The sequence below is a fragment of the Schistocerca cancellata genome, chromosome 1 (genome assembly GCF_023864275.1).
Source record: "Schistocerca cancellata isolate TAMUIC-IGC-003103 chromosome 1, iqSchCanc2.1, whole genome shotgun sequence".
Taxonomy (NCBI): Eukaryota; Metazoa; Arthropoda; class Insecta; order Orthoptera; family Acrididae; genus Schistocerca; species Schistocerca cancellata.
Window position 1 is genome coordinate 830253940 of NC_064626.1, and position 25390 is coordinate 830279329.

At 42.0% G+C, this 25390-nt stretch overlaps 1 protein-coding gene across 5 annotated transcripts in view; it reads left to right on the plus strand.

Moving 5' to 3' along the window:
* Positions 1–25390, plus strand: part of LOC126188723 (uncharacterized) — a 342072-nt gene that overhangs the window by 195351 nt on the left and 121331 nt on the right. For 2 of the 5 annotated variants that reach the window (XM_049930334.1, XM_049930350.1), the window contains exon 2: positions 24444–24567. In XM_049930334.1, coding sequence (XP_049786291.1) covers positions 24444–24567 — 124 coding nt within the window. Of the gene's footprint in view, positions 1–24441; positions 24568–25390 lie in introns of those variants that run through there. The other 3 variants (XM_049930342.1, XM_049930357.1, XM_049930364.1) reach the window with 3 other exon arrangements.

Genomic DNA, 25390 nt, shown 5'->3' on the forward strand with positions numbered 1-25390 from the left:
CTGGAGAATGCTGAATTTTCAGTGACGGACATGCCTTGTGAACATAACACATTATTATCAGCAGCAGCAGCAGCAGCATCAGTGGTAGCATTCCATTGTGGTGAAACCTTCTAGTATACCTGACAGAGTGATTTTCATCAATCATTTTGTGTTTTTGTGCATATTCTTATTAGTTTAAGTTGGTCAGCTGTTCATAAGACAGCTATCACAAATTGTTTACACTGACGTTGTGTATGGTTGTTATAAGTAGATTCATTCACGTTTCAAAATACATGAGAATAATCTCGTAATATTACTAAGCTACTACAACAAAGTTAAACTGATGTTGAAGGAGAGTACAGGGGGAAAATAATAGACCAAGGTTACAAAGTGTCAAACAGAATATAAAAGGTGTTCAGAGTACATGAGTTGTGAAGGGTCAACAGTAGAGGAAAAGTGGTTCTTTGGGACGTCATAAATGAGAGCTCCCCATGAACCATGGACCTTGCCGTTGGTGGGGAGGCTTGCGTGCCTCAGCGATACAGATAGCCGTACCGTAGGTACAACCACAACGGAGGGGTGTCTGTTGAGAGGCCAGACAAACGTGTGGTTCCTGAAGAGGGGCAGCAGCCTTTTCAGTAGTTGCAAGGGCAACAGTCTGTATGATTGACTGATCTGGCCTTGTAACAATAACCAAAACGGCCTTGCTGTGCTGGTACTGCGAACGGCTGAGAGCAAGGGGAAACTACGGCCGTAATTTTTCCCGAGGGCATGCAGCTTTACTGTATGATTAAATGATGATGCCGTCCTCTTGGGTAAAATATTCCGGAGGTAAAATAGTCCCCCATTCGGATCTCCGGGCGGGGACTACTCAAGAGGATGTCGTTATCAGGAGAAAGAAAACTGGCGTTCTACGGATCGGAGCGTGGAATGTCAGATCCCTTAATCGGGCAGGTAGGTTAGAAAATTTAAAAAGGGAAATGGATAGGTTAAAGTTAGATATAGTGGGAATTAGTGAAGTTAGGTGGCAGGAGGAACAAGACTTCTGGTCAGGTGACTACAGGGTTATAAACACAAAGTCAAATAGGGGTAATGCAGGAGTAGGTTTAATAATGAATAGGAAAATAGGAATGCGGGTAAGCTACTACAAACAGCATAGTGAACGCATTATTGTGGCCAAGATAGATACGAAGCCCACACCTACTACAGTAGTACAAGTTTATATGCCAACTAGCTCTGCAGATGACGAAGAAATTGAAGAAATGTATGATGAAATAAAAGAAATTATTCAGATAGTGAAGGGAGACGAAAATTTAATAGTCATGGGTGACTGGAATTCGAGTGTAGGAAAAGGGAGAGAAGGAAACGTAGTAGGTGAATATGGATTGGGGCTAAGAAATGAAAGAGGAAGCCGCCTGGTAGAATTTTGCACAGAGCACAACTTAATCATAGCTAACACTTGGTTTAAGAATCATGATAGAAGGTTGTATACATGGAAGAACCCTGGAGATACTAAAAGGTATCAGATAGATTATATAATGGTAAGACAGAGATTTAGGAACCAGGTTTTAAATTGTAAGACATTTCCAGGGGCAGATGCGGACTCTGACCACAATCTATTGCTTATGACCTGTAGATTAAAACTGAAGAAACTGCAAAAATGTGGGAATTTAAGGAGATGGGACCTGGATAAACTCAAAGAACCAGGGGTTGTACAGAGTTTCCGGGAGAGCATAAGGGAACAATTGACAGGAATGGGGGAAAGAAATACAGTAGAAGAAGAATGGGTAGCTTTGAGGGATGAAGTAGTGAAGGCAGCAGAGGATCAAGTAGGTAAAAAGACAAGGGCTAGTAGAAATCCTTGGGTAACAGAAGAAATATTGAATTTAATTGATGAAAGGAGAAAATATAAAAATGCAGTAAATGAAGCAGGCAAAAAAGAATACAAACGTCTCAAAAATGAGATCGACAGGAAGTGCAAAATGGCTAAGCAGGGATGGCTAGAAGACAAATGTAAGGATGTAGAGGCTTATCTCACTAGGGGTAAGATAGATACTGCCTACAGGAATATTAAAGAGACCTTTGGAGATAAGAGAACCACTTGTATGAACATCAAGAGCTCAGATGGAAACCCAGTTGTAAGCAAAGAAGGGAAAGCAGAAAGGTGGAAGGAGTATATAGAGGGTCTATACAAGGGCGATGCACTTGAGGACAATATTATTGAAATGGAAGAGGATGTAGATGAAGATGAAATGGGAGATACGATACTGCGTGAAGAGTTTGACAGAGCACTGAAAGACCTGAGTCGAAACAAGGCCCCCGGAGTAGACAACATTCCATTGGAACTACTGACGGCCTTGGGAGAGCCAGTCCTGACAAAACTCTACCATCTGGTGAGCAAGATGTATGAAACAGGCGAAATACCCTCAGACTTCAAGAAGAATATAATAATTCCAATCCCAAAGAAAGCAGGTGTTGACAGATGTGAAAATTACCGAACAATCAGCTTAATAAGCCACAGCTGCAAAGTACTAACACGAATTCTTTACAGACGAATGGAAAAACTAGTAGAAGCCGACCTCGGGGAAGATCAGTTTGGATTCCGTAGGAATACTGGAACACGTGAGGCAATACTGACCTTACGACTTATCTTAGAAGAAAGATTAAGGAAAGGCAAACCTACATTTCTAGCATTTGTAGACTTAGAGAAAGCTTTTGACAATGTTAACTGGAATACTCTATTTCAAATTCTAAAGGTGGCAGGGGTAAAATATAGGGAGCGAAAGGCTATATACAATTTGTACAGAAACCAGATGGCAGTTATAAGAGTCGAGGGACATGAAAGGGAAGCAGTGGTTGGGAAGGGAGTAAGGCAGGGTTGTAGCCTCTCCCCAATGTTATTCAATCTGTATATTGAGCAAGCAGTAAAGGAAACAAAAGAAAAATTTGGAGTAGGTGTTAAAATCCATGGAGAAGAAATAAAAACTTTGAGGTTCGCCGATGACATTGTAATTCTGTCAGAGACAGCAAAGGACTTGGAAGAGCAGTTGAACGGAATGGATGGGGTCTTGAAGGGAGGATATAAGATGAACATCAACAAAAGCAAAACAAGGATAATGGAATGTAGTCGAATTAAGTCGGGTGATGCTGAGGGAATTAGATTAGAAAATGAGACACTTAAAGTAGTAAAGGAGTTTTGCTATTTGGGGAGCAAAATAACTGATGATGGTCGAAGTAGAGAGGATATTAAATGTAGACTGGCAATGGCAAGGAAAGCGTTTCTGAAGAAGAGAAATTTGTTAACATCGAGTATAGATTTAAGTGTCAGGAAGTCATTTCTGAAAGTAGCATGGAGAGCTGCATCAAACCAGTCTAAGGACTGAAGACCACAACAACAACAACAAATGAGAGCTCATCCGTTTACCGTAAGAAACTTTCATTCAAGAAAAGAATACTTAAAACGGTCATCGGTGCACTGATAAGTCTGTGATGCACTGATAAATCTGTGATGGTCCATCACTTCAAATCCGCTATTCGCCTATGTAATAGGCATAGCTAGACAGATCAAATAAATCATGCCCCTATATTTAGAAAAATGCTCTGCACTGTGTCCATGAACAAAAAATTCCTCTGATCACAATTGTAACATCCTTACAGCGGCCTCTGACACAAGATAAAGTTTTTAAACTGAATTATTTTATTTATAGTCTCAAGATAATTCTCTCTCACCAATAAAATAACTAATGCAATCTCTGTGTTACATCTTCCGGGCGCAAAATTGCGAGATTATTTAGTGATCTCTGTATCAATTTGAAATGATGTTCTACTGTAGGTCAATTATCTTCAGTGCCTTTCTTCGTTGATGCACAGACACGTAGGTGCAAGATACTTTATTTTCTGCTTCATTACTTTCATCTCAGTTCGTCTGATGTATGATTACCGTGATTACATTTTCGTTAGTGCAAGCCATTCCAGGAAAAAAACTCAACATTCTAAAAAATTTCTAACCTTCTGTTCATTATCTAATCTAAAATGCGTCCTTGCTTTGGGATAAACTCCTGATTATCTGAAATGTGGCACAACACTTTTTTACTCGAATACATGTCCTCACTGGCCATCCTCGTCATGGTCTACAGGATGATTACCCACAAAAGATTTATCTTCCTAGAAGAGACATTCCTGAAGAATCAAGATGCTCTCTTGGATATGCCTACTGTATGCATCTACTGCGGGTGCAAGTATGAACGTTTTCAGACGAGGTAATTATTTCCCTGAAACAACCTAACCAGTAAATTGCTGGCTTTCAGTTTTAGCTGGACTAGGCTATCCATTCTGCCACTGTTTGCGATTTGAAAGTAGTGCTGTTTGTAGAATAAGAGATAGACAATTGGTGCGTATGTGCAGCGCAGTGATCTGTCGAACTTATAATAATAGGCACTTTTCCTACTAGGCACATTTGGACACAGATTTTTCAAACGTTCTATATTATAAACTCTGATGTGGTCCCTGCATCTCTGTTGAATTTTGGCGGTGGGTTTTCTCTTCGGTCGGTTCCCAGCGGTCCTGGCTCCGGTGCCAGGCACTGCCTCGGCGCCGGCAGAGGAATGGTTAATGGCCGTGTCGGTGGCGGTCGACGGTCCACTACATTTATTTTGTCCTGTATTCGGGAGTCGTGCAACGCTGGCGTCCCTCCCGCTCATATTACTACCAAATTCCTCCGAGCTCGTTTCATTTGCGCTGAAAGATATCGCCGGGGCCATCGGCGAATGTTGATTACTGAGCTTCGGTGCCCATATACTGCACACGCGCCAGTGTAGTTGCCTATTTACGACGTGTTTAGCATCTTACACGTAGTTTTCGAAGCTGCGTGTTCGGAAAATAATTTAGAGGACCAGGAAAAAGCTGCTTCTCGTGAGATGAGTCTGGAGACTTTCTCCCCAACATCTTTGGCATCTGGTTCTCTCCTATTACTTGTTTTGTTCTGCTACCAGTCAGATCATCTATTTATTTTCTTAGCCCTTTCAGACCCTCCGGTTACAATTGTGTGCATTAACTTTTCTGTGTCTTCGTTGCAACAGAAATATTTTTTCCCTATGGAAACCTTAGGTACACATTTGGGTATGTTCAACATTGATGTCATGCGCAAGTGCTGCCAACTGCTGGGCATCACAATGAATATATCAGCAAGTCAATGTAACAGTGAGCTGCAGCTCGTGAGCACCAGAGTACATGGATGTGATCGGCTCGCTGTATTTCACTGTATAATTGAATTCTGTTATTGTCATTTCGGATCGGAATTACTGAATGTTCATTTTACTATCTATTACAATAGAGAATATTTCGTAACTAGTTATTTTAGTTCATAAAATGAAGCCAAATGTACAAAGTATGTTTCGAAAATGGGAACATATTTTTATATAAATCTTCCATCTAAATTCGTTAAAAAAAATCACCTAAGAGCATTACCACATCGTGAAAAATTTTTCTTCCTCCAGAAAAAAATTCAGGTATGAATGGGTTAATTTAATACATTGCTACATGTTTTGCTTGTGATCAGGCGGTTTTGTTTTCTTAAGAAAAACAAAAATTTCTGAAATAATCTAATATCAACTATTTGATAATTTACCAGCAATGTCTAAAATAATTTTGAAGCAGTCGCTTCTTATGAGAAAATAGGTAAGTGGGAGAAACGAAGGCGGGAGAGGTGAAAACGTCGTCCACTGCTGTTTCGATTGTTGTTATTATGTTTAGCTGCATCTTGTTGGTTGTGGAAATTCCTGTGTTAGACGCATTACGATATTTTGACATTAGTTAGTACGTTGCACTAATTATTTAGTATTCCTCTACATGTCAGAGGCTTTGCTTACGATTTATAATTGGAATGCGTAAAAAGTACGTAAAAATTATGACACACCAAAAGGCTGTTAAATAATTTTGGCCGGCCGAAGTGGCCGCGCGGTTCTGGCGCTGCAGTCTGGAACCGCGAGACCGCTACAGTCGCAGGTTCGAATCCTGCCTCCGGCATGGATGTTTGTGATGTCCTTAGGTTAGTTAGGTTTAACTAATTCTAAGTTCTAGGGGACTAATGACCTCAGCAGTTGAGTCCCATAGTGCTCAGAGCCATTTGAACCATTTTTTTTTAAATAATTATGTCGTCCTATGTCCAACACAGGCATTTCCACGATCAACAAAATGCAATTCACAATGAGGCCCCATTTTGCCACAAGAGGTGACTGTCAAGATTATATGAGAAGTAGTTGTAAATTGTCAGATAGTTAATATTAGGTAATTTCCGTAAGATTTGTTTTCTTGTGCATGCAACAAAACCACTCGAAGATGAGCGAAACATGTTATCTCTGGACCCTAAACATAGCCTGTATAACTTGCATACTTTATATTGAGTGTTCAGTGACATTTTTAGCATTCTCGGCTTGTTATTGTCTCTTTCTCTCTCGCTCAAACTTTCGGCACTTATATGTTTACCGTACGGTACGTTGTGACCAATACGTAGTATCTATATTTTCACATCCCTTCCTTCTTTATCAGATGATGACGACGTCGAAACGTGTCACGAGGAAAATTATGAAATAAAACTGCGATCTATACACAAGTTTTGTGTGTAAGTGCTAAAATTGATTGCTGACTCCTTTGCAGATTTTATGTCCACACATCAGACAATTTGCACCCGACAGTTGTCGTGTTGGTTTACAGTAAAGGCATAATTTGTCTTGTACAACACTCCTGAGCTGGTGGTTGCTTAAAGCAATAATGCTACACAGACTAGGTATGCCACATTATGGAAACACAGTGACCGTCCTGTGCGGTTTTCATCATCTACTTCAGCCTCAGCTCACTCGAATGGTATCATTACAGGTAGGAAGTTATTACCAAGCCATCGTTTCGTTTTGCTTTAGGGCGTAAAAACAACTGTGGTCATACGCACCCAAAGCCGTCGACAGATGATCTCTTTAAAAAGGAAGAAACAAGAGTAATAACATTCTAGGAACCTAAATTGTAAATCAAGCTAACTTATATACACAACAATACTTAAGTGAATACGTTACATAGTAAGAACATTGAACATCCCCTTATAATGATTTTGTAAGGAATTCTTGGACATCTTACCATTCATGATCGCCGATAGTAAGACATGATCCAACGTAACATAATAGCTACTGTTCGCTCGTTATAATTCTTGAAACTCGCTTCTGTATGCGGTAGAACTTCAGACCTGTAAGTTGCCAACGGTCATAAAATATCGATTACCTGAAATGTAAGCTTTAAATTCCTGAAGATGACATTAGATGTGCTACAAAACAAGGTAAAGCTTGATCACAAGACTTTCGCAAACAACTGTGTGGAAAACATGAAATTAAATAAGTCGTGAAACAGAAGATATACATGAAAGAAAAATAATACTATATGGGGTGGTCAGGAGCTCAATTAGTAGTCACTCCCGTTCACACCAAACAGGTTCAGGATATATGGAAGAATCCATGGCGGCAGTTAGGCTTCTCTAAACATTCTAGACATACTTCGTATTATTCATGTCCGGAAAACTGTGTGGTGACTACGTGTGGTGGATGTCTTCACCTGCTTGCGACAAATTGGCGCGGTTCCAGACTGAAGCGCCTAGAACCACTCGGCCACATCGGCCGGCAAATTCATTCACCAGAGCAGCTCGATGTGGACAGCAAAGGAAGTCTGTAAGAACTGCACCTCTGGCAAGTCGCATATGTTTTTTCAAGTACCTCTTCTCTGTACCTCTTGGTGTTACTAAGTAATATTCGCAAGACCACCTACCAAGATGTGAAGTTTCCCACACCTATCCTGCGCGGTGCATCGCCAAACTACCACTTCCATCACCCCCATTGCCAAACAGGTCTCCTTTCACTATGATCCTGGCATAGATTAGCAATTTACCTGCAGATAAAAGAATAATAAGATTCATTTTGTAAAGTGGAGAGGGATTTATCTGTAAAGAGCATATTTCTTCAATCATCACCGTCCAGTCTCGATGTTGCTTTCTCAATAGTAAATGCACAGCTCCGAACGATACACCCATTAATGAGCGTTTGTGATTTATCTGAATTGGTACGAGACTGCGATACCCAGTTAAAAGGAAACTGCAGATCCTTGAAACAAGCCCGCAGACAACTATCTTGCTCACATCGCTGGATTCTGTCGTGTATCATTTGAATTAAGGGTCGATAGCTGTCCTGTTGTGGGATGGATGCTATTAGCCGATCTCGAATTGTTTTACGACGAACGCTTCGTGCCTTTTGGAAGCGTTCGCAGAATTTGGAAATAAGAGTTTGTGGCACATTGACCGTTACTTAGAATACCTCTGTGTCTGACCTGCTTCAAGGGGACCGATTATTCTACTCTTGAAAACATGAGCCAACTGATGCCTTACATAGAAAATACGAAACTGCATACATGGTCAAGATTTCTAGATCTAATTCACTGCTTTTCATTGTCTTTCAATTATGTTCTCTGAAACAGGGAGTTATCCTTGCGTGTACACGTAACGTGAATTCGGATGAGAAGAAATTTTTAATGATCATATACAGTGGTTGTTTACCTCTTTTTCTTCTGTTTCTTGTGTTTGGACGCCAGTGTCGATAGTGTCGTCTGTGTATAAACTTGGGAACGTCATTCTAAAGAGGAAACAGGCCCGTTAATATATCGATTACGAGAATCACACAAAACAACTCCTTGTTAAAGAAAAGCGTACGGGAAAGTGCAGGCACAAAGCCTCCTTCAGATTCAGTTCAGCCTTGCACCAATCGGCCATATAACCTGGATAGTGAATTCTACACTGCATATCGCTTCCTGTAGTTATCAAATAGGGTAATGTTTGGACGAGTGAGCACATGGCAACTGAACCGTCATTCTCCTTCAAATATCAATTTCGGTTGGTTACAGACAGGATTAGCGTGACAACCAATGTATTAGGATTCAACAAAAAGACTATCATTTGTCGCTCCGACAGAAAAAGTCTCTCATTGCTGTTAGAAATGTCATGATAATATCGTACCACGGCCTGAAACGTGTATCATTTATAAAAAATTATTCGTGTGTGGCATGCCTTTAATGTTGATCGGAGGACTCGGTGGTGATGTAGTATTTTTTGAACTTGTTGATGAGAATGTTAGACGTGTCTCACTTGCAGTGAGTGCAGAGTACCTCCAGAGACGGACACCTCCATTTGTGAGCTGTGCTTGGCGCGGGCTCGTCTTCAAAAGGCGCCATTCCTGGGAGCGGCCGTGACGCCACGTCGCTGGTGTGAAAATGCGTGGCGCCCTGGCCCCTGACACGCTAGCATCTGTGACCTCACACGGCCGTTCTGATTTCTTACGCCGCTTGACATTTGCATGATTTACTTTTTGCTTCGCGTTACATGTGATGCATTGCACAGTAATGCATCACGCATGCACACTTCCGTCTCTGCAAGAGCTTCTCTCAGCTGGCATTGCTTATATCGCTTCCAAAGACGTCGGCACATTTAAACTCACTCATGCTATGGTGCGCGACTATCTTCAACAGCAGGTAACAACTTTTTATTTACGTTTGTTAATACCAGCAAGCCACTTGCAGTTTTTCTGCGGTTGCTTCAAGTCACAGAAAAATTACTTGCTGCAAAACCTAGTGAAAATGAAGGTGCCTCTTTCTAAGAGTGCTCATGTTTTATTATCGCACGAAGATCCTCAAACATACAAAGCCCATTTACGTTTTCTATGACACTGTAAAATGTGTATATGAAACATGGTGTGCCCGCATCTCGTGGTCGTGCGGTAGCGTTCTCGCTTCCCACGCCCGGGTTCCCGGGTTCGATTCCCGGCGGGGTCAGGGATTTTCTCTGCCTCGTGATGGCTGGGTGTTGTGTGCTGTCCTTAGGTTAGTTAGGTTTAAGTAGTTCTAAGTTCTAGGGGACTGATGACCATAGATATTAAGTCCCATAGTGCTCAGAGCCATTTTAAACATGGTGTTTTATCTGTGGTTGTATTAACACTCAAATGCCAAGGTCTACTGGTTTCCAATCTGTGTTGAGTACTTTTTATTTACTAATTTTGTCCCTGTTTAATAAGTCAAGTTTTCCTGGCTCTACATGCTGTAGGGGAGAGTGCTGTATCTTGCAATACGTTTCAGACTTTCACATCTGAAGTCACAAAAATTCCTCCGAACTGAGATGGAAGGAGGATAAAGACTTATCGTCCCGTCTATGACGCGGGCGTCACTCTCGAGTTTAACGGTTTCCTGGTATTGGTTTTGTACGGTATTTTAATTCTTAGTTCCTATCCTGTTTACATCCCTTCCTCTACGGCACGTCGCATCCTCCTGCCCTGGGCACACATTGCACTTACATCTAAAGACATACTCTACTAACCACTGTGAAGTGCATGGCAGAGGGTACTTAGCATGGTACCACATAGTACATCCCCCATGCAATACCATATAAGACGCGGGAAGAGTGACTGCTTAAACGCCTCTGTATGTGCTGTGATTAGTCTAATCTTGCCTTTACCGTTCCTACGGGATCAACAAATAGTGGGCGGAAGAGATTCTGCACTTAATACTGATTCCTGACATCTTGTAAGCAGGGTTTTCGCGAGATAATTAATGTTCACCTTCTGGTTTCTCAACATTTCCGTTATGCTCTCTAGTAAGTGAAACAAACCTGAGACTATTCGTGGCGCCCTTCGTATATCATCAATATCCCGACTTAGTTCTATTTCGTATGAGCCCCCCATACTTGAAAAATGTTGCTGTCTTCAATCCAAAAACTGATTTGACGCAACTCTTCATGCTGGTTTCATTTCCGTAACTATAACCTACATCCTTCTGAATCTACTTACTGTATTCATCTCGTGGTCTCCCTTTACAATTTTTACCCCGTCTTCAGTCCAAAAACTGATTTGATGCAGCTCTCCATGCTGGTTTCATTTCCGTAACTATAACCTACATCCTTCTGAATCTACTTACTGTATTCATCTCTTAGTGTCCCTCTACAATTTTTACCCCCAACGCTCCCCTCCAGTACCAAATTGGTGATCTCTCGATGTTTCGGAATGTGTCCTATCAACTGATCCCTTCTTCTGGTCAGGTTGTGCCACAAATTTGTTTTCTCACTAGTTCTACTCAGCACCTCCAAATTAGCTACGTGATCTACTCATCTAATCTTCAGCGTTCTTCTGTAGCACCACATTTCAAAAGCTTCTATTCTCTTCTTGTCTAAACAGTTTTTCGTTCACGTTTCACTTCCATACATGGCTACACTCCATACAAATACGTTCAGAAAATACTTTCTAATACTTGAATTTATATTCGATGTTAACAAATTTCTCTGCTTCAGGAACACTTTTCTTGCCATTGTCAGTCCACATTTTATATCTTCTCTACTTCGGTCATCATCTGTTATTTTGCTGCCCAAACAGCAAAACTCATCTGTTACTTTAAGTGTCTCCTTTCCTAATCTAATTTCCTCAGTATCACCTGATTTAAGTCAACTACATTCCACTACCCTTGTTTTGCTTTTGTTGATGTTCATATTATATCCTCCTTTCTAGTCACTGTCCATTATGTTCAATTGTTCTTCCATGTCTTTTGCTGTCTCTGACAGAATTAGTGTCATCGGCAAACCAGACAGTTACTTCATTATAGATAACTGCGTCATTTGCGAACAGTCTGAGGCTAGCATTTGTATACAACATGAACAAGAAGGATCCCAACACACTTCCGTGTGGCACTCTTACAAAGTTCCTTCTCCTTCTGTCGATGACTGTCCATCCAAAATAACATGCTGGCTCTCCTTACCAAGAAATCCTCAGCTCAGTCACAAATTTAGTTTGATGACTATGTAATCTTACTTTCGTTTGTAAATGTTGGTGTGGTACCGAGTCAAAGTCTGGTGATCATGCTTTCTTATGAGAATCTCTAAAAAAATTGCTGCCATTCCATTCAGGAATCTAAATTTCACTGTTAATACTGCAACCACGGTTACTTTCAAGAGTGTGTTTCAAATACTGAACTTCATTGGATTTCCAACAGAAATCGGTGAATAACGTCTCGACGTGAGTTGACGGAACTAGGTCAGAACAGCAAGCCGTGCAGCGCACACAAACACGGACCACTCACTCAGCAGAAGCCCGTATTCTGGCTTAGTCTGGTCTGCGCTTCCTTCATCTCTGTAGAAGTATTAATATCACTACCGCCTGCACGGGATCCATCGAACTGCGCCGGACTTCCTGGCTCTAATTTAAGACGCGTCGCTGTAGGTAGCAGGCGTTATCAGTTAATTGGCTGACTTCTCAGCGTCGCCTCCGCGTTTCTAGATGTTGCTCCACTTTTGACTTCTTTTTCGTACAAATTCCCGAGACTCGCGCGATGTCTCAGAAACGCTCCCGGCAGAGACCAAGCGAGACAGTACATATATGGGTTTTCAGTTCCCATTCCGCATATCGAAACAGGTATTTGGTTCACCCTTTAATGTTCTAAATCAATGCCTGAGTGGTTTCATCAACACGCCTATCAGGATTTTTATCTGCACCCGTATTTTGTGCCTAGCCTCGCTATAAAAGGAACCTTAATCCACCACTCAACAAATTTCTGATGATGGTATATTTGGTTTTTCATTTCCCAATTGGAAACTGACGTAGGTCGTATTTTTCGCTATTATTTATTCTTATATATGTTCCGCACCCTGATTATTAATATGGGCAGTGTGCATTTACATGCAGAAAACAGTTCCAAAAACTGACGCAACTATGCACTAGTTTCTTATAATTTGAAGATACGCCATTATATTAAGAATTAAGCCACTAATATACACCTTAAAATAAGCCATCATGTAGTATAAAAAAGAAATTTAACAATAAAAAGAAAGAAGGGAAGAAAAGCGCGGTGGTATAATGGAAAAAGAATAAACGTATATTCTCACATTTATCAAAATATGTACTGAATGCGGTAACTTATAGCCTTAATTTTTATTAGGACAATGTCTACCATCTGAACTGTTATTTGTTTATTCGCCACATTAATGATTTCGGCTTATCGTGACGAATTAACAGCTTTAATAACAGCTGAGTCTAAAATATTGCAGAATCATGAACTCAAGTAAACATGAAATAATGATATTTTTATGAAATAATACATATTGCAACAGCCACGTGTTGCTAATATTTTATTAGCACAATGCCTTTCGACAGTATACTGCCATCGTCTGGCACATTTACAGATACTTTTACATTGAAATTAATATACAGTGAGGTTAGTTTCCTTTGTTGTGTGTGCCAGTAAGGTTATGTGTCGAAAAAGACGCTCATTCAGGAAGATAAATAAGTTATGGTGTATACATTATGTGATAAACATGATTAGTCACTTTGTTAACGCATTTACTTACATTGTCGTTTGGTAATAATGTTTATCACACAATGTGCGGCCCGCATCTCGTGGTCGTGCGGTAGCGTTCTCGCTTCCCACGCCCGGGTTCCCGGGTTCGATTCCCGGCGGGGTCAGGGATTTTCTCTGCCTCGTGATGGCTGGGTGTTGTGTGCTGTCCTTAGGTTAGTTAGGTTTAAGTAGTTCTACGTTCTAGGGGACTGATGACCATACATGTTAAGTCCCATAGTGCTCAGAGCCATTTGAACACAATGTGCACACTATAATATATTTATCTTCCTGAGCAAGTGTCTTTTTCGACAAATAATCTCGCTGGCACATAGAACAAAGGAAACTAAACTCTGTTCATATTAATTACAATGCAAAAGTAACCGTAAATGTACCTGATGATGGTAGCACGCTGCCGAAACCCGTCGGGCTATTAACATATTAGTAACAAGTGTCTGTCGCAGTATATATTGTTTCATGAAAATCTTACAGTACAGTCACAGTCCTCAACTAACACACATATAACACGGATAAATTTAAAAATAATTATGTGCTTAACTCTGTCAGATGTTAGCTTGTCTCGGTGGTTATGATACTCTTTATCTATTTTCCCATCTGCAGTAGCTTCACGCACATAACATGGATAAATTTAAAAATAATTATATGCTTAAGTATGTAAGATGTTAGCTAATCTCAGTGGCGATGATACTCTGCATACATTTTCCCATCTGTAATAGCTTCACGTGCCTCATGGGACCGTAAGCAAGACAGTGGTGTACTGAGATGTAATCAGTTTCATCGCACGTGTGACAGCGGATGTACTATATATCCTTTGTCCTTTTCAAACTATGCTTTGGATCCGCAGACAACTTGACAGTTTACCACCGCTACTTTCCTACTTTATTTAAATTCTTCGTTCCTACCCTACTTCCATTTTTGCACGGTATATCGTATCCCTCTTCTCCAGATAGCAATAGCCGGTTATCAATCGGTTTTTTCCGCCTGTGAGAAAAGAACTGCTATCGCGTTCCAGAAGCTAAATTTCGCCTCAAATTCATTATATCTTCCTTCTGTCTCAAGGTTTCATTTATTGCATATTCCAGTAGCATGTGATCAGTTGCACTCTTTGTCCACCAGTTACTTCCTTCTTTTATGTGTGCATAGTGCGAAACTGTTACTCGGTTGCAGTTCAGCCCCGACGGTCACGGTGTTCGATCACGCGGCTACGTGTTAAAAATGCCGTCTCGTGTAGTGTGTATTGCACAGCTGCGTTACGCGAAAAGGGATACTACTTTTCCGCTTTCGCAAGTGTCTGAAAAAGTATAAACTACAATGGTAACGTACCGCAGAATATAGTGAAACCGGAATTCGCCGAGCACAACTAGTGGCCAACAGTTCCCGAAATAATTCAGAACTTGTTAACTACCCAAGTGCAACTAAAAGGAGATCAAATAGATAATATGCAACTTAGTACTAACAAGTCATCCTCAGACTTTGTTCTAACTTATTGTATGAGGCAGTGATCTGTGAGTGTGCTGGTAGTTTTGAGTTAACATTAGTAACAGGCCATGTCTCTAAGTTCATCCAATTTAACAAATAGTTCATGTTTTTAACAATCCCTAAGCTTCAAACGAAGCAATAAAACTCAAGCTGCAGAATTATGGAAACACTCATGTAATTAGGAACGAAGTCCGTGCGGCTTTTTATCCGTTCCCGGTCCCAAACGGAATAAGGTCTACCAAAAGTTAGAAAATCCGACCCCATCTATAATGAGTGTTGTGGGCTATGAAGCGTACGTTACATAAATGTGACTCCTCACATCTTTGAGATGTGAAGGCCAGATTAAAGGCGGAAATCTCCCGGTTTCCGGGCACGTGCTTCACCGTTAGACGCAAGGTCCGACGCTACATCAGCTGAAACTAATTTAGTTGCTGTTAATGACGCCGAGACCGTAAACATTACGCTTGAATGCAGTGTGAATGCTTTAAATGAACTTGCATTTCCGGATTCGGGAGCGGTTAGTGAGTTATGACGACTTAGGAACCGTAAATACTGATCCATTGCCTAGGCTATTAATATGGCTGACGATGAAAGCAGAGCTCATACTAGCAATGTGGAGACAACAAACCGCAAACGACACGATTGTAATCAAAGTCGGGCAGCTTACAGCAAATGACTCAGCAATGTCCGACATGGGGGTCGTACAGGGTGCCGCGAAGGGGGAGCTGCTCCCGAGACAGGTCTTGAAACTCATGGAGAACGCGCCATCTATTTGTGGGTTTACCATCTGAAACAACAGAACAGTTACAGTCGGACACAATGGAGTCTGTTGGTACAGAAAAGACGAGTCAAGCTTTTCCCGAAACGTCAAAGAGGAAAATTTCTATGAGTAGTAAAGAAGAACGGAGGGGGGGGAGGGGGGGGAGGGGGGGGGCGCAATGTCAAAGTAGGTCCTCGAGAAATTACAGTACAGGAGGGACTGAAATGGCACAGTTATTCTTTCACTGTTAGCAGACTACAACCTTATATTGTTAAACTATGTTCATATTATTAAATTGCTCTCATATTAACGATTGAACACATAAGGAGAACACGGCAAGTGCCATAACCCAATTTCCCAGAAACTTCGCTCGGTGGCAGAGGAGTCGAAATAAACGAACATGTCTCTGCTTTTCTATAGACGTACCCGAAAAAATGACGGAAAACGTCCTTAGGTTAGTTAGGTTTAAGTAGTTGTAACTTCTAGGGGACTGATGACCTCAGGTGTTAAGTCCCATAGAGCTCAGAGCCATTTGAACCGTTACCTTCGTATCGTTTCTCCTGGCGATGCTACTCGTACAGCATCGTGGGAGAGCCATTTGCGAATTTATATGGACGTGGAAGAAGCCTGCATTAGGGTGAAGCATAGATTTCACTGGAAATTATTTTTGTCTCACTTTCAGGTAGTTAAATATAAAAGATTCAATATATACAGTCTATTATGCAGAGAATTTTGGAATTATATATTTTGAAAAGAGTGCAAAACTTACTAATTCATTCTTTTGTATTTGTACAAGATATAATTAATAAAATGCAGAACGAGATCTAACAACGCTACTAACCAAATGTTGACAGTGTGAGTTTTAGTTATCCACAGAACTTTCGCAGGAAATAGTTACCTTTTTCATTGTTGTTTTAGTAAAGCATTGTCACCCAACATGTTCTCATTAACTTGTAGATAGTCTCTCTGGTAGGCCGAATATACATGGTGGTCAGAAATAGTCTGAAAATCTGGTAAGGGAGTTGCAGGGTAGGTCGTCCCAAGATGTAACTGTTAAGAAAAAATTTCGACACGTTGCGCTGTTTCTGAGTTAATTAGCATTGAAGTTAACCAATCAGATCGTTGCGCGAGCAAAATCAAGCAGCCCGTCAGAGACGCTGTCGGCAAACTTGTTTTCGTTTGGTTTCATAAACCTGAACAAGAGAGCGATACAAAATTTGAACATGGGACGGTAGTAAGGATCGAAACCGACCCGAAGGGTGAGCAGTTTTGCGACGTATCGAATCGGTTACTTGACAATTATTTCTCAGCACAGCTCTGCAACACTCTCACAAGCTTTTCACTGTTTCTGACCATCTTTGTATAGATAAATAAAACCACCTTTAACGCATTCAATACCAAATGAAAAATTTGTATCAATCTAATGCAACATAATTGTTGTCGAATTCAATTGGAACTGAAGAGTATAGCTGCAAATGCCGATACAAATATAAATTGTGATTCACAGGCGCCACGCGGTCCTAATCTGTGCCACAGTCTGTGCAAGAGACTGCAGCCCTCTGTTGATACGACCCACTCACCTCGCCAGCGCGATGTTGGCAACATCCGCCAGAAATTCTGCTTGTGTTTACAGCGCGCCGGAATTTATTTTTCTGTCTAGCTGTGTCTCATGCCCTGGATACACTCCGCTAGAGTACAAAATGTGGCGGATGGCACTTCCACACTCTCTGAATCACCCACTTGTTTAATTACGCTGCGAACTTGTTTCTGGGAGGGTGAGAGTTAATTGGTCTGAGGGTCCTCGGAGTTGTCTGTATGGGATGCAGTTAGAGTGACACTAATCAGCGTGTGGCAAGTAAAGCCTGCACAAAACCTAAGTGGTCCGTGTACTGCAATAAACAGAGGATTTCAGGCTCCGATTGCTCATGTCCGCGCTTCAACTTCAGCTGGTGACATATCGGCTTTAGCCGACCCGTCGCCAAAAGTCGCCCGATAACATCAGCTGATAGTTTCGTCACAGTGCATCCGATCTCCTTCGTTGGTTTTTGGCGGGATCAAGCATGTGATGATGAAAGGTGGCTACACTGAGCCACAGCGCCAGAGAGTTTTGTTCCGCCGCCTCCACTGGCAGTGATTATTGAGAAGTAGCGGTGGGCAGTTCTTGCGGAGAAGATGTAGTGGAGAGTGCTTGTCGAGAACTCGTAGTAGTCAGTGCTTGTCGAGAGGTGGTAGTAGGAGTGCTTGCTGAGATGTCGTAGTGGAGAGTGCTTGTTTCATGTTTTATGCAGTTGTTGATGGGATAGACAGCAGATGTTGATCCAATGGAGATATTGTAATGATTAGAGTGCTTTTCGTCAATATATATGAAGGTAACAAAACTCGCCTTTTTTCTCATTATTTCTATGTCTTGAATAATGCGTCATTACAGGTTTAGTCTACAAAGCATCTGGCTTGTGTTCTTGGATTAGAGTGTAATTCTGGTTTTCTTGCGTAATTATAGTACTTCTATTTTCTTTAATTACTTCAGTATAAATGATATTTAAAATTTCTTGTGTTATTGAAGAAGAACCGTGCCAGATGCGTACGTTGAATCACATTTCCACACACAGAACAGTTATACTTGTGCTTTGGTTTCGTAGGTTTTATAGTTGCTGGGGACTTAATTAATTAATTGTGTTAACAGAAATTTTCTTTCATTCTTTGTTGTTATTCTATGCAGTCAGATTGCGTACAAATATTAGTCAGGGCCAACCGGTTACGAGGCTGCGTAACCGGACAAACAGCGACTAAAAATTAAAATTATTTGCATAATATAAAATTTAATTAAGCCCCCATGCAATGATCTATGGATGCCACAAAGCCTGTGTACTTGGAGACGGGTACTGCATTACGGCTTTTGCTATTGAAACGACACCGAATGCAATGATACGAGCTATACCTGTTCCGAAAAGTACATCCGGAGTACTGTACAATCAGTTATTAGAATGAAAAGACAAGACTCGCAGACACATAAGAGGCCAGAAATATTCTGTTACATGTTCAAGATGATTCATAATGACACTGGAAAGCAAGATTATAAACACCCTGCGCTACTTCAGATAAATTCATCGAAAGAGACACATGTAAACAACCTTCGATTAATGTCATTCAGTGTCTGTGTGAGTGTGTGTGTGTGTGTGTGTGTGTGTGTGTGTGTGTGTGTGTGGAAGACACACAAATTTTAGAATAGGACATTTTGAAGAACTGGGGCATTGAAAAGTGGAAACACACACCACGTTTACAGACCACTTCATACAACAGAAAACCACACTAGTGGCATAAAAAGACCAGTACGCAAAAGGGGTAAGGGTGGTATTGTGGGCCCTGATAGTAATTCGAACCCTCTCAATATATGATGAACAGAGAACTCGATCTGTTGGTGGATACGTCAATTACAATTACTGATTCGTAGTTACGCCTGTAGAGCACCCTCAGACAGTACCTAGTTTTACCAGTGAATCTTGTTTTCACCATCGACAAAAACTTTTAGAGGTAGCGGTTTGAGCCAATATCACTGCAGCAATGCCTTTGTAAATATTCATTATTATATTTTTCTTTTATTTTTCGTGCATCGAGGGTTATGTTGCAGTAATAATATCGTTCTTTCGTTAGATGATAGTAAATTTTTGTTCAGGAAGATGGCGTTGTTGGTATTATCAGCCCCTTGGTGTTGACATGTGAGTCCTCCGTATAAAAGGGCAAAATTATAATCGCTGTAGAACTTCCCTTCAGTTTTTTGGTGCAGAAGCATCGTACAGAGATAACGCTTAGGGGAAAATAAGAAAGAGAGACTTGGGGCAAAGAAGGCGAGATAAGAGCTTTAAAGGCACTATCGAGCAAAGAATTGGCTTAAAAAGGACAGCAAAATATGAGGTCGTCTTCAAGGAAGGTGTGAACTGCAATGTGGGGTCTTGCATTACGCTGTTCGAATATGTCAAAAAAATGGTTCAAATGGCTCGGAGCACTATGGGACTCAACTGCTGTGGTCATAAGTCCCCTAGAACTTAGAACTACTTAAACCTAACTAACCTAAGGACATCACACACATCCATGCCCGAGGCAGGGTTCGAACCTGCGACCGTAGCGGTCGTGCGGTTCCAGACTGTAGCGCCTTTAACCGCTCGGCCACTCCGGCCGGCTCGAATATGTCATTTGGTACCCTGATCATGAAGGGCATTACAAAAGTATTTGCCATTCCTGCCACATACTCGCAAGCATTCGGCTTCCATTAAATAATTACCATATCACTCACGTTATCTTATCAATATCTCCTCACAAAATGGTTCGAGAAGTTGGAGAAGTATGAGTCTAGGGAATCACTGCTTCTTGTGACTTTTAACTAAGTTATCTATGGACACGTTAGTGTCGATCATACCGCCACAAACAGAAGAGAGACTCATCGCTGAACGCCACAGAATGTCCCTCAAAGTCCCAGTTGGCTCTAGCTCTACACGATATAAGTCTCTGTTGTCCACGTTAAGCTGTCGGTGGTAAACGACGTGTGGTAACTCTACAGGGTGTTTCAAAAAGGTACAGCCAAACTTTCAGAAAACATTCCTCACACACAAAGAAAGAAAATATGTTATGTGGACATGTGTCCGGAAACGCTTACTTTCCATGTTAGAGCTCATTTTATTACTTCTCTTCAAATCACATTAATCATGGAATGGAAACACACAGCAACAGAACGTACCAGCGTGACTTCAAACACCTTGTTACAGGAAATGTTAAAAATGTCCTCCGTTAGCGAGGATACATGCATCCACCCTCCGTCACATGGAATCCCTGATGCGCTGATGCAGCCCTGGAGAATGTCGTATTTATCACAGCCGTCTACAATACGAACACGAAGAGTCTCTACATTTGGTACCGGGGTTGCGTAGACAAGAGCTTTCAAATGCCCCCATAAATAAAAGTCAAGAGAGTTGAGGTCAGGAAAGCCTTGAGGCCATGGAATTGGTCCGCCTCTACCAATCCATCGGTGACCGAATCTGTTGTTGAGAAGCGTACGAACACTTCGACTGAAATGTGCAGGAGCTCCATCGTGCATGAACCACATGTTGTGTCGTACTTGTAAAGGCACATGTTCTAGCAGCACAGGTAGAGTATCCCGTATGAAATCATGATAACGTGCTCCATTGAGCGTAGGTGGAAGAACAAACTAAAATGAGCTCTAACACGGAAATTAAGCGTTTCCGGACACATGTCCACATAACATCTTTTCTTTATTTGTGTGTGAGGAATGTTTCCTGAAAGTTTGGCCGTACCTTTTTGTAACACCCTGTATATCTCAATCTAGCGCTGACGCTCTTCCTGTAACCTCTGTCCTGTCGTCAGAGCGAGTCAGTTAATCCTACGATCTTCTAGTCGAGTAGTTAATCTCGTAAACTGGCGGAAATTGCCGTGATACACCATGAAGCACCAGCCGATATTTATCGAACTTTTTTGAAATGTTTATGGTAATAAGTATATTAAATGGTTAAACTTTTATTCCATTCGGAACTGATGTCCATCACCAACTTCAGTACGAAGTGTAATCCTCATGCGCACGAACATACTGTTGCATTTGTTGCAGCATGGAAGCAACCAGACTCTGACTGTCATGTTGAGGAATTACTTGCATGCCTGAAGCATATAGCTGATGAACAATGCCAGATGAAAGTATAAGTCTTCCCATCACATCCCACACACGCTCTATGGGTGATAAATCAGGGGACTGGGAAGGCCAGGAAAGGGTTTGTATATTCCTCAAGGTGTTTATGATGTGAACTACATGGTGGTGTCTTGCATTATCCTGCTTGAATAAGTCATTTACACCCTCTTCGTGAAGCATATTACAACAAGGTTTACCATTCTCATCACATACTCCTCTGGTCATTGGGGCTTAGTCCGAAGCGGATCTCATCACTGAAGACAATTCTACTCCAGTCAATGAGATTCCACGCCGAAGACGAGTCTGGAGACGTCCTGGACAGCTGTGGGATATCAACCTGTCTGTCGCCTGCCATACGGCCCGACAACAATTCAAATGTTCAAATGTGTGTGAAATCTTATGGGATTTAACTGTTAAGGTCATCAGTCCCTAAGCTTACACACTACTTAACCCAAATTATCCGAAGGACAAGCACACACACCCATGCCCGAGGGAGGACTCGAACCTCCGCCGGGACCAGCAGCACAGTCCACGACTGCCGACAACAATTAGTGATGGTCTGGGGTACCAGTTCTTTACATAGCAGGACCCCTTTGGTTGTCATCTGTGGCACCCTTACAGCACGGCAGTACGTCGACGATATTTTCTGCGCCCCATTCTGTAGCCCTTCATGGCAAACCATATTTGGCTTACATTTGAGCAAGGTACTGACCTCCCACACGCGGTGAAATTTCTACTGCTTGTCATCATGCTTACCAAACCCAATCTTGGCCAACTAGGTTGCCGATCATCTCCCCGGTTTAGAACGTCTAAAGCATTATGGGCAGGGCCCTCTAACCAGCTCAGGATTTTGACGATCTAAAGCACCAGCTGGTCGGAATTTGGCACTATATCCCTCAGGACGACATCCAACAACTCTTCTCAATCAATACCATGACGAATAACTGCTTGCGTAGTGCTCAGTTTGTGTAGCTCTTACTCTTGAATAAATCATCCATTTTTCTGCGATTGTAATCATTTTTTTGTCTGAACATATACATCAGATCTACCGATTGCCGTCTCGTTTGGACAGTTCCTTCATGGTGTTTCGTTTATTTTGTCTTCTGGAAGAGGTACACTGATCAGCCAGATCATTGTGACCATCGATCTACTACCGACATAAACCCGTCCAGGCAATAGCAGCGTCAGGAATGACTGCTTGCCAGACACACGCGCAGTGCTTGTAGTATCAGTGAGCGTGCTGTCCGTATGTAGAATGAAGTAGCCATGCGATCCATTTGAGTCTGACCGAGGGCAGATTGTGAGGGCTTGGAGGCTCGGCCCGAGCATTTCTGAAACTGCACGACTTGTCGGATATTGGAGGAATGCTGTGGTGAGTGTCTTCAAAAATGGTTCAAATGGCTCTGAGCACTGTGGAACTTAACATCTGACGTCATCAGTCCCCTAGAACTTAGAACTACTTAAACCTAACTAACCTAAGGACATCACACACATCCATGCCCGAGGCAGGATTCGAACTTGCGACCGTAGCGGTCGCGCGGTTCCAGACTGAAGCGCCTATAACCGCTCGGCCAATTCGGCCGGCTGAGTGTCTTCAACACGCGGTGGAACGAAGGTAAACCGCGTGGAGACGTTGTGGAGTTGGGCTGCCACCCCTCATTACAGATGTCCGGCGTCGTAGGCTGGGCAGACTGGAACAGGCGACGAACTATGATGGAACTAATATCAGAATTTAATGCTGGGCAGAGTACAAGTGCGTCTGAACACAAGTGCACCGAACACTCCTAACGCTGGGTCTCCGCAGCCGATGGCCTATGCATGTGACAATGTTAACACCACGACATCGGCAACTACGGCTGAAATGGGCACGTGACCATAGACGCTGGATCTTGGCGCAGTGGTAGAGCGTTGCATGGTCTGATTAATCCCGATGCTTTCTTCACCATACCGATGGGAGGATGCGAATCCGTCGTCTTTCAGGGAAATAGCTCTTTGGCACTTGTATTGCGGGACAGGCAATTGATGGTGGCTTCATTATGCTATGGGGTACATTCACGTGGGCATCCATGGTTGCAGTGGAGCACCATAACGGCCACGGATTATCGTACACTGGTTGCAGACCAGAGGATCATGCTTCCTGACGGCATTTTTCAAAAAGGTAATACGCCATGTCAGAAACCCAGGAGTGTGATGGAGTGGTTCAACGAAGACAGTGGGGAGCTTCAGTTGATGTGCTGGCTCCCCAACATACTAGTTCTGAACCCAATCGAATACATCCGGAATGTAATTGAACGTGGCGTCAGGGCTCATCGCTCCTCTCCCTGGAATTTATCGGAATTAGGTGAGTTGTGTGTGCAGATGTGGTGCCGCCTCCCTCCAGCGAACTGCGAAGCCTCATTGATGCCATGCCACGATACGTTGCCGCTGCTATCTGTGGCAAACGTGGATATACCGGCTATTAGGTAAGTCGTCACAATGTTCTGATTGATCTGTGTATATATCCAGCTTTAATTCACGAGCTGAAGTATAGGAAACACTTCGCTTATTATGGCTGCAACTCACGTAGCGGGCAACATACAATTTTTATTGCCCGTTAAACATACCGTTACATTGACGATTCGGCTAGGACTGGTGAAGAGCACTGAGTAAATTTTGCGACTTTCAAGCTTTTTTAATTAATTCTGTGTGTTTTTGTACTCAGGGATCGAATTAGCCAATTCTACAGAGGCAATAATGGTTTCTGGACAATCGAAGCAGATGCAACAGCATGCACGGTGTTAGTGCGGCTCGTAGTAGAAGTCGCCGACGCGTCTGTACAGATAGGTCACAGCCACTGCAGTGCTCCAGCGTCGAACCAGCACTATAGACGAATGTTAGGGCCTTGTATAGATGGGTATCATCCCTCATTGTATTCCGGGTACACGGTTTGACAAGTGGTTATTAACACACAGGTACAATATTTTAGAATGAGTGCCAAAAAATCTCTGAACGTAGCATTCCTTTCGTCAGCGACATCCCCACGTTCCTGCACTGTAGTAAATAGCGTAAGTCAAGTCCCTTTCCAGGGGAATTGCTGCAGTATCTGTTAAATGCTGAAACATCGCCTTCTTTTCTTTTTTTCAGAAGACCTGCAGAGAGTGGACAGCGCAGCCTTGAGGGATGCCAGATCACACATTGGGACCACTGACGATACCAAGCCTGCTGATGGTACTGGGTCTGTGGCGTCGTCGACAGATGCCACTGGTGTGTAAGTTGCATTAAGAGCACTACCAAACAAACTTAGACTGGAGCTGTCCATTAACAATTTACAAGGACAATATAATAATTTTTGACAGTGGAATATTTATTTTTTAAGAAGAAGTTATAGTTACCGATGTAGGCTCTTTTTTAGGACTTTGTATTTAGGCTAACGATTTTCCAGCAATTAGGTACAGTTTCTGAACCGCAATTCTGGACAGTACGCAAGAAAACCAACTATGTTTGTCTTAAACTTTTCATTAAACTCTATAAACGCCTTCCAACCACAAAATTCTTTAGATATCGAAGTAAGTGGAACTCACAGGCTGTCAAATTTCACCAACGGGGAGTAGTCTCAAAAATTTTTAGCCTATGATCTCTCAGATTTGTCTGCCGCAAAGAGCATCATCGTGGACATTTACACTTTCCTAGCTTGGACTCACTGCAATCCGCAACGATGTATTGGAGTTGCTCCTAAAGACCACGCCTTCCCTTTAGTATAGCAGCAATATCACTCTGAGATAAATATAGTGTCGAATTAGCAAGAGTTCTGCCCAGTTCATGACCTTCATCTCAACAACATAATAGAGGACCAACGTGATAAAGTTTCTGATGGACTCGTTCATTTAAATGTGGAACATTGTAGTGGAAGAGAACAGTTTGTTAATCTGTACATCAAGTGATGCTTTAATAGTCAATAACAGTTGTAACTTATCGAGAAGTCCTGTGGCAAAGATCTGTGTCAAAGTTAAGCAAATATTTTATTCCTTTATGTAATACAGTGATCAAATATTTCATGTGTTTTAGTTTAATGAGCCCTCTCTCAGAACAAT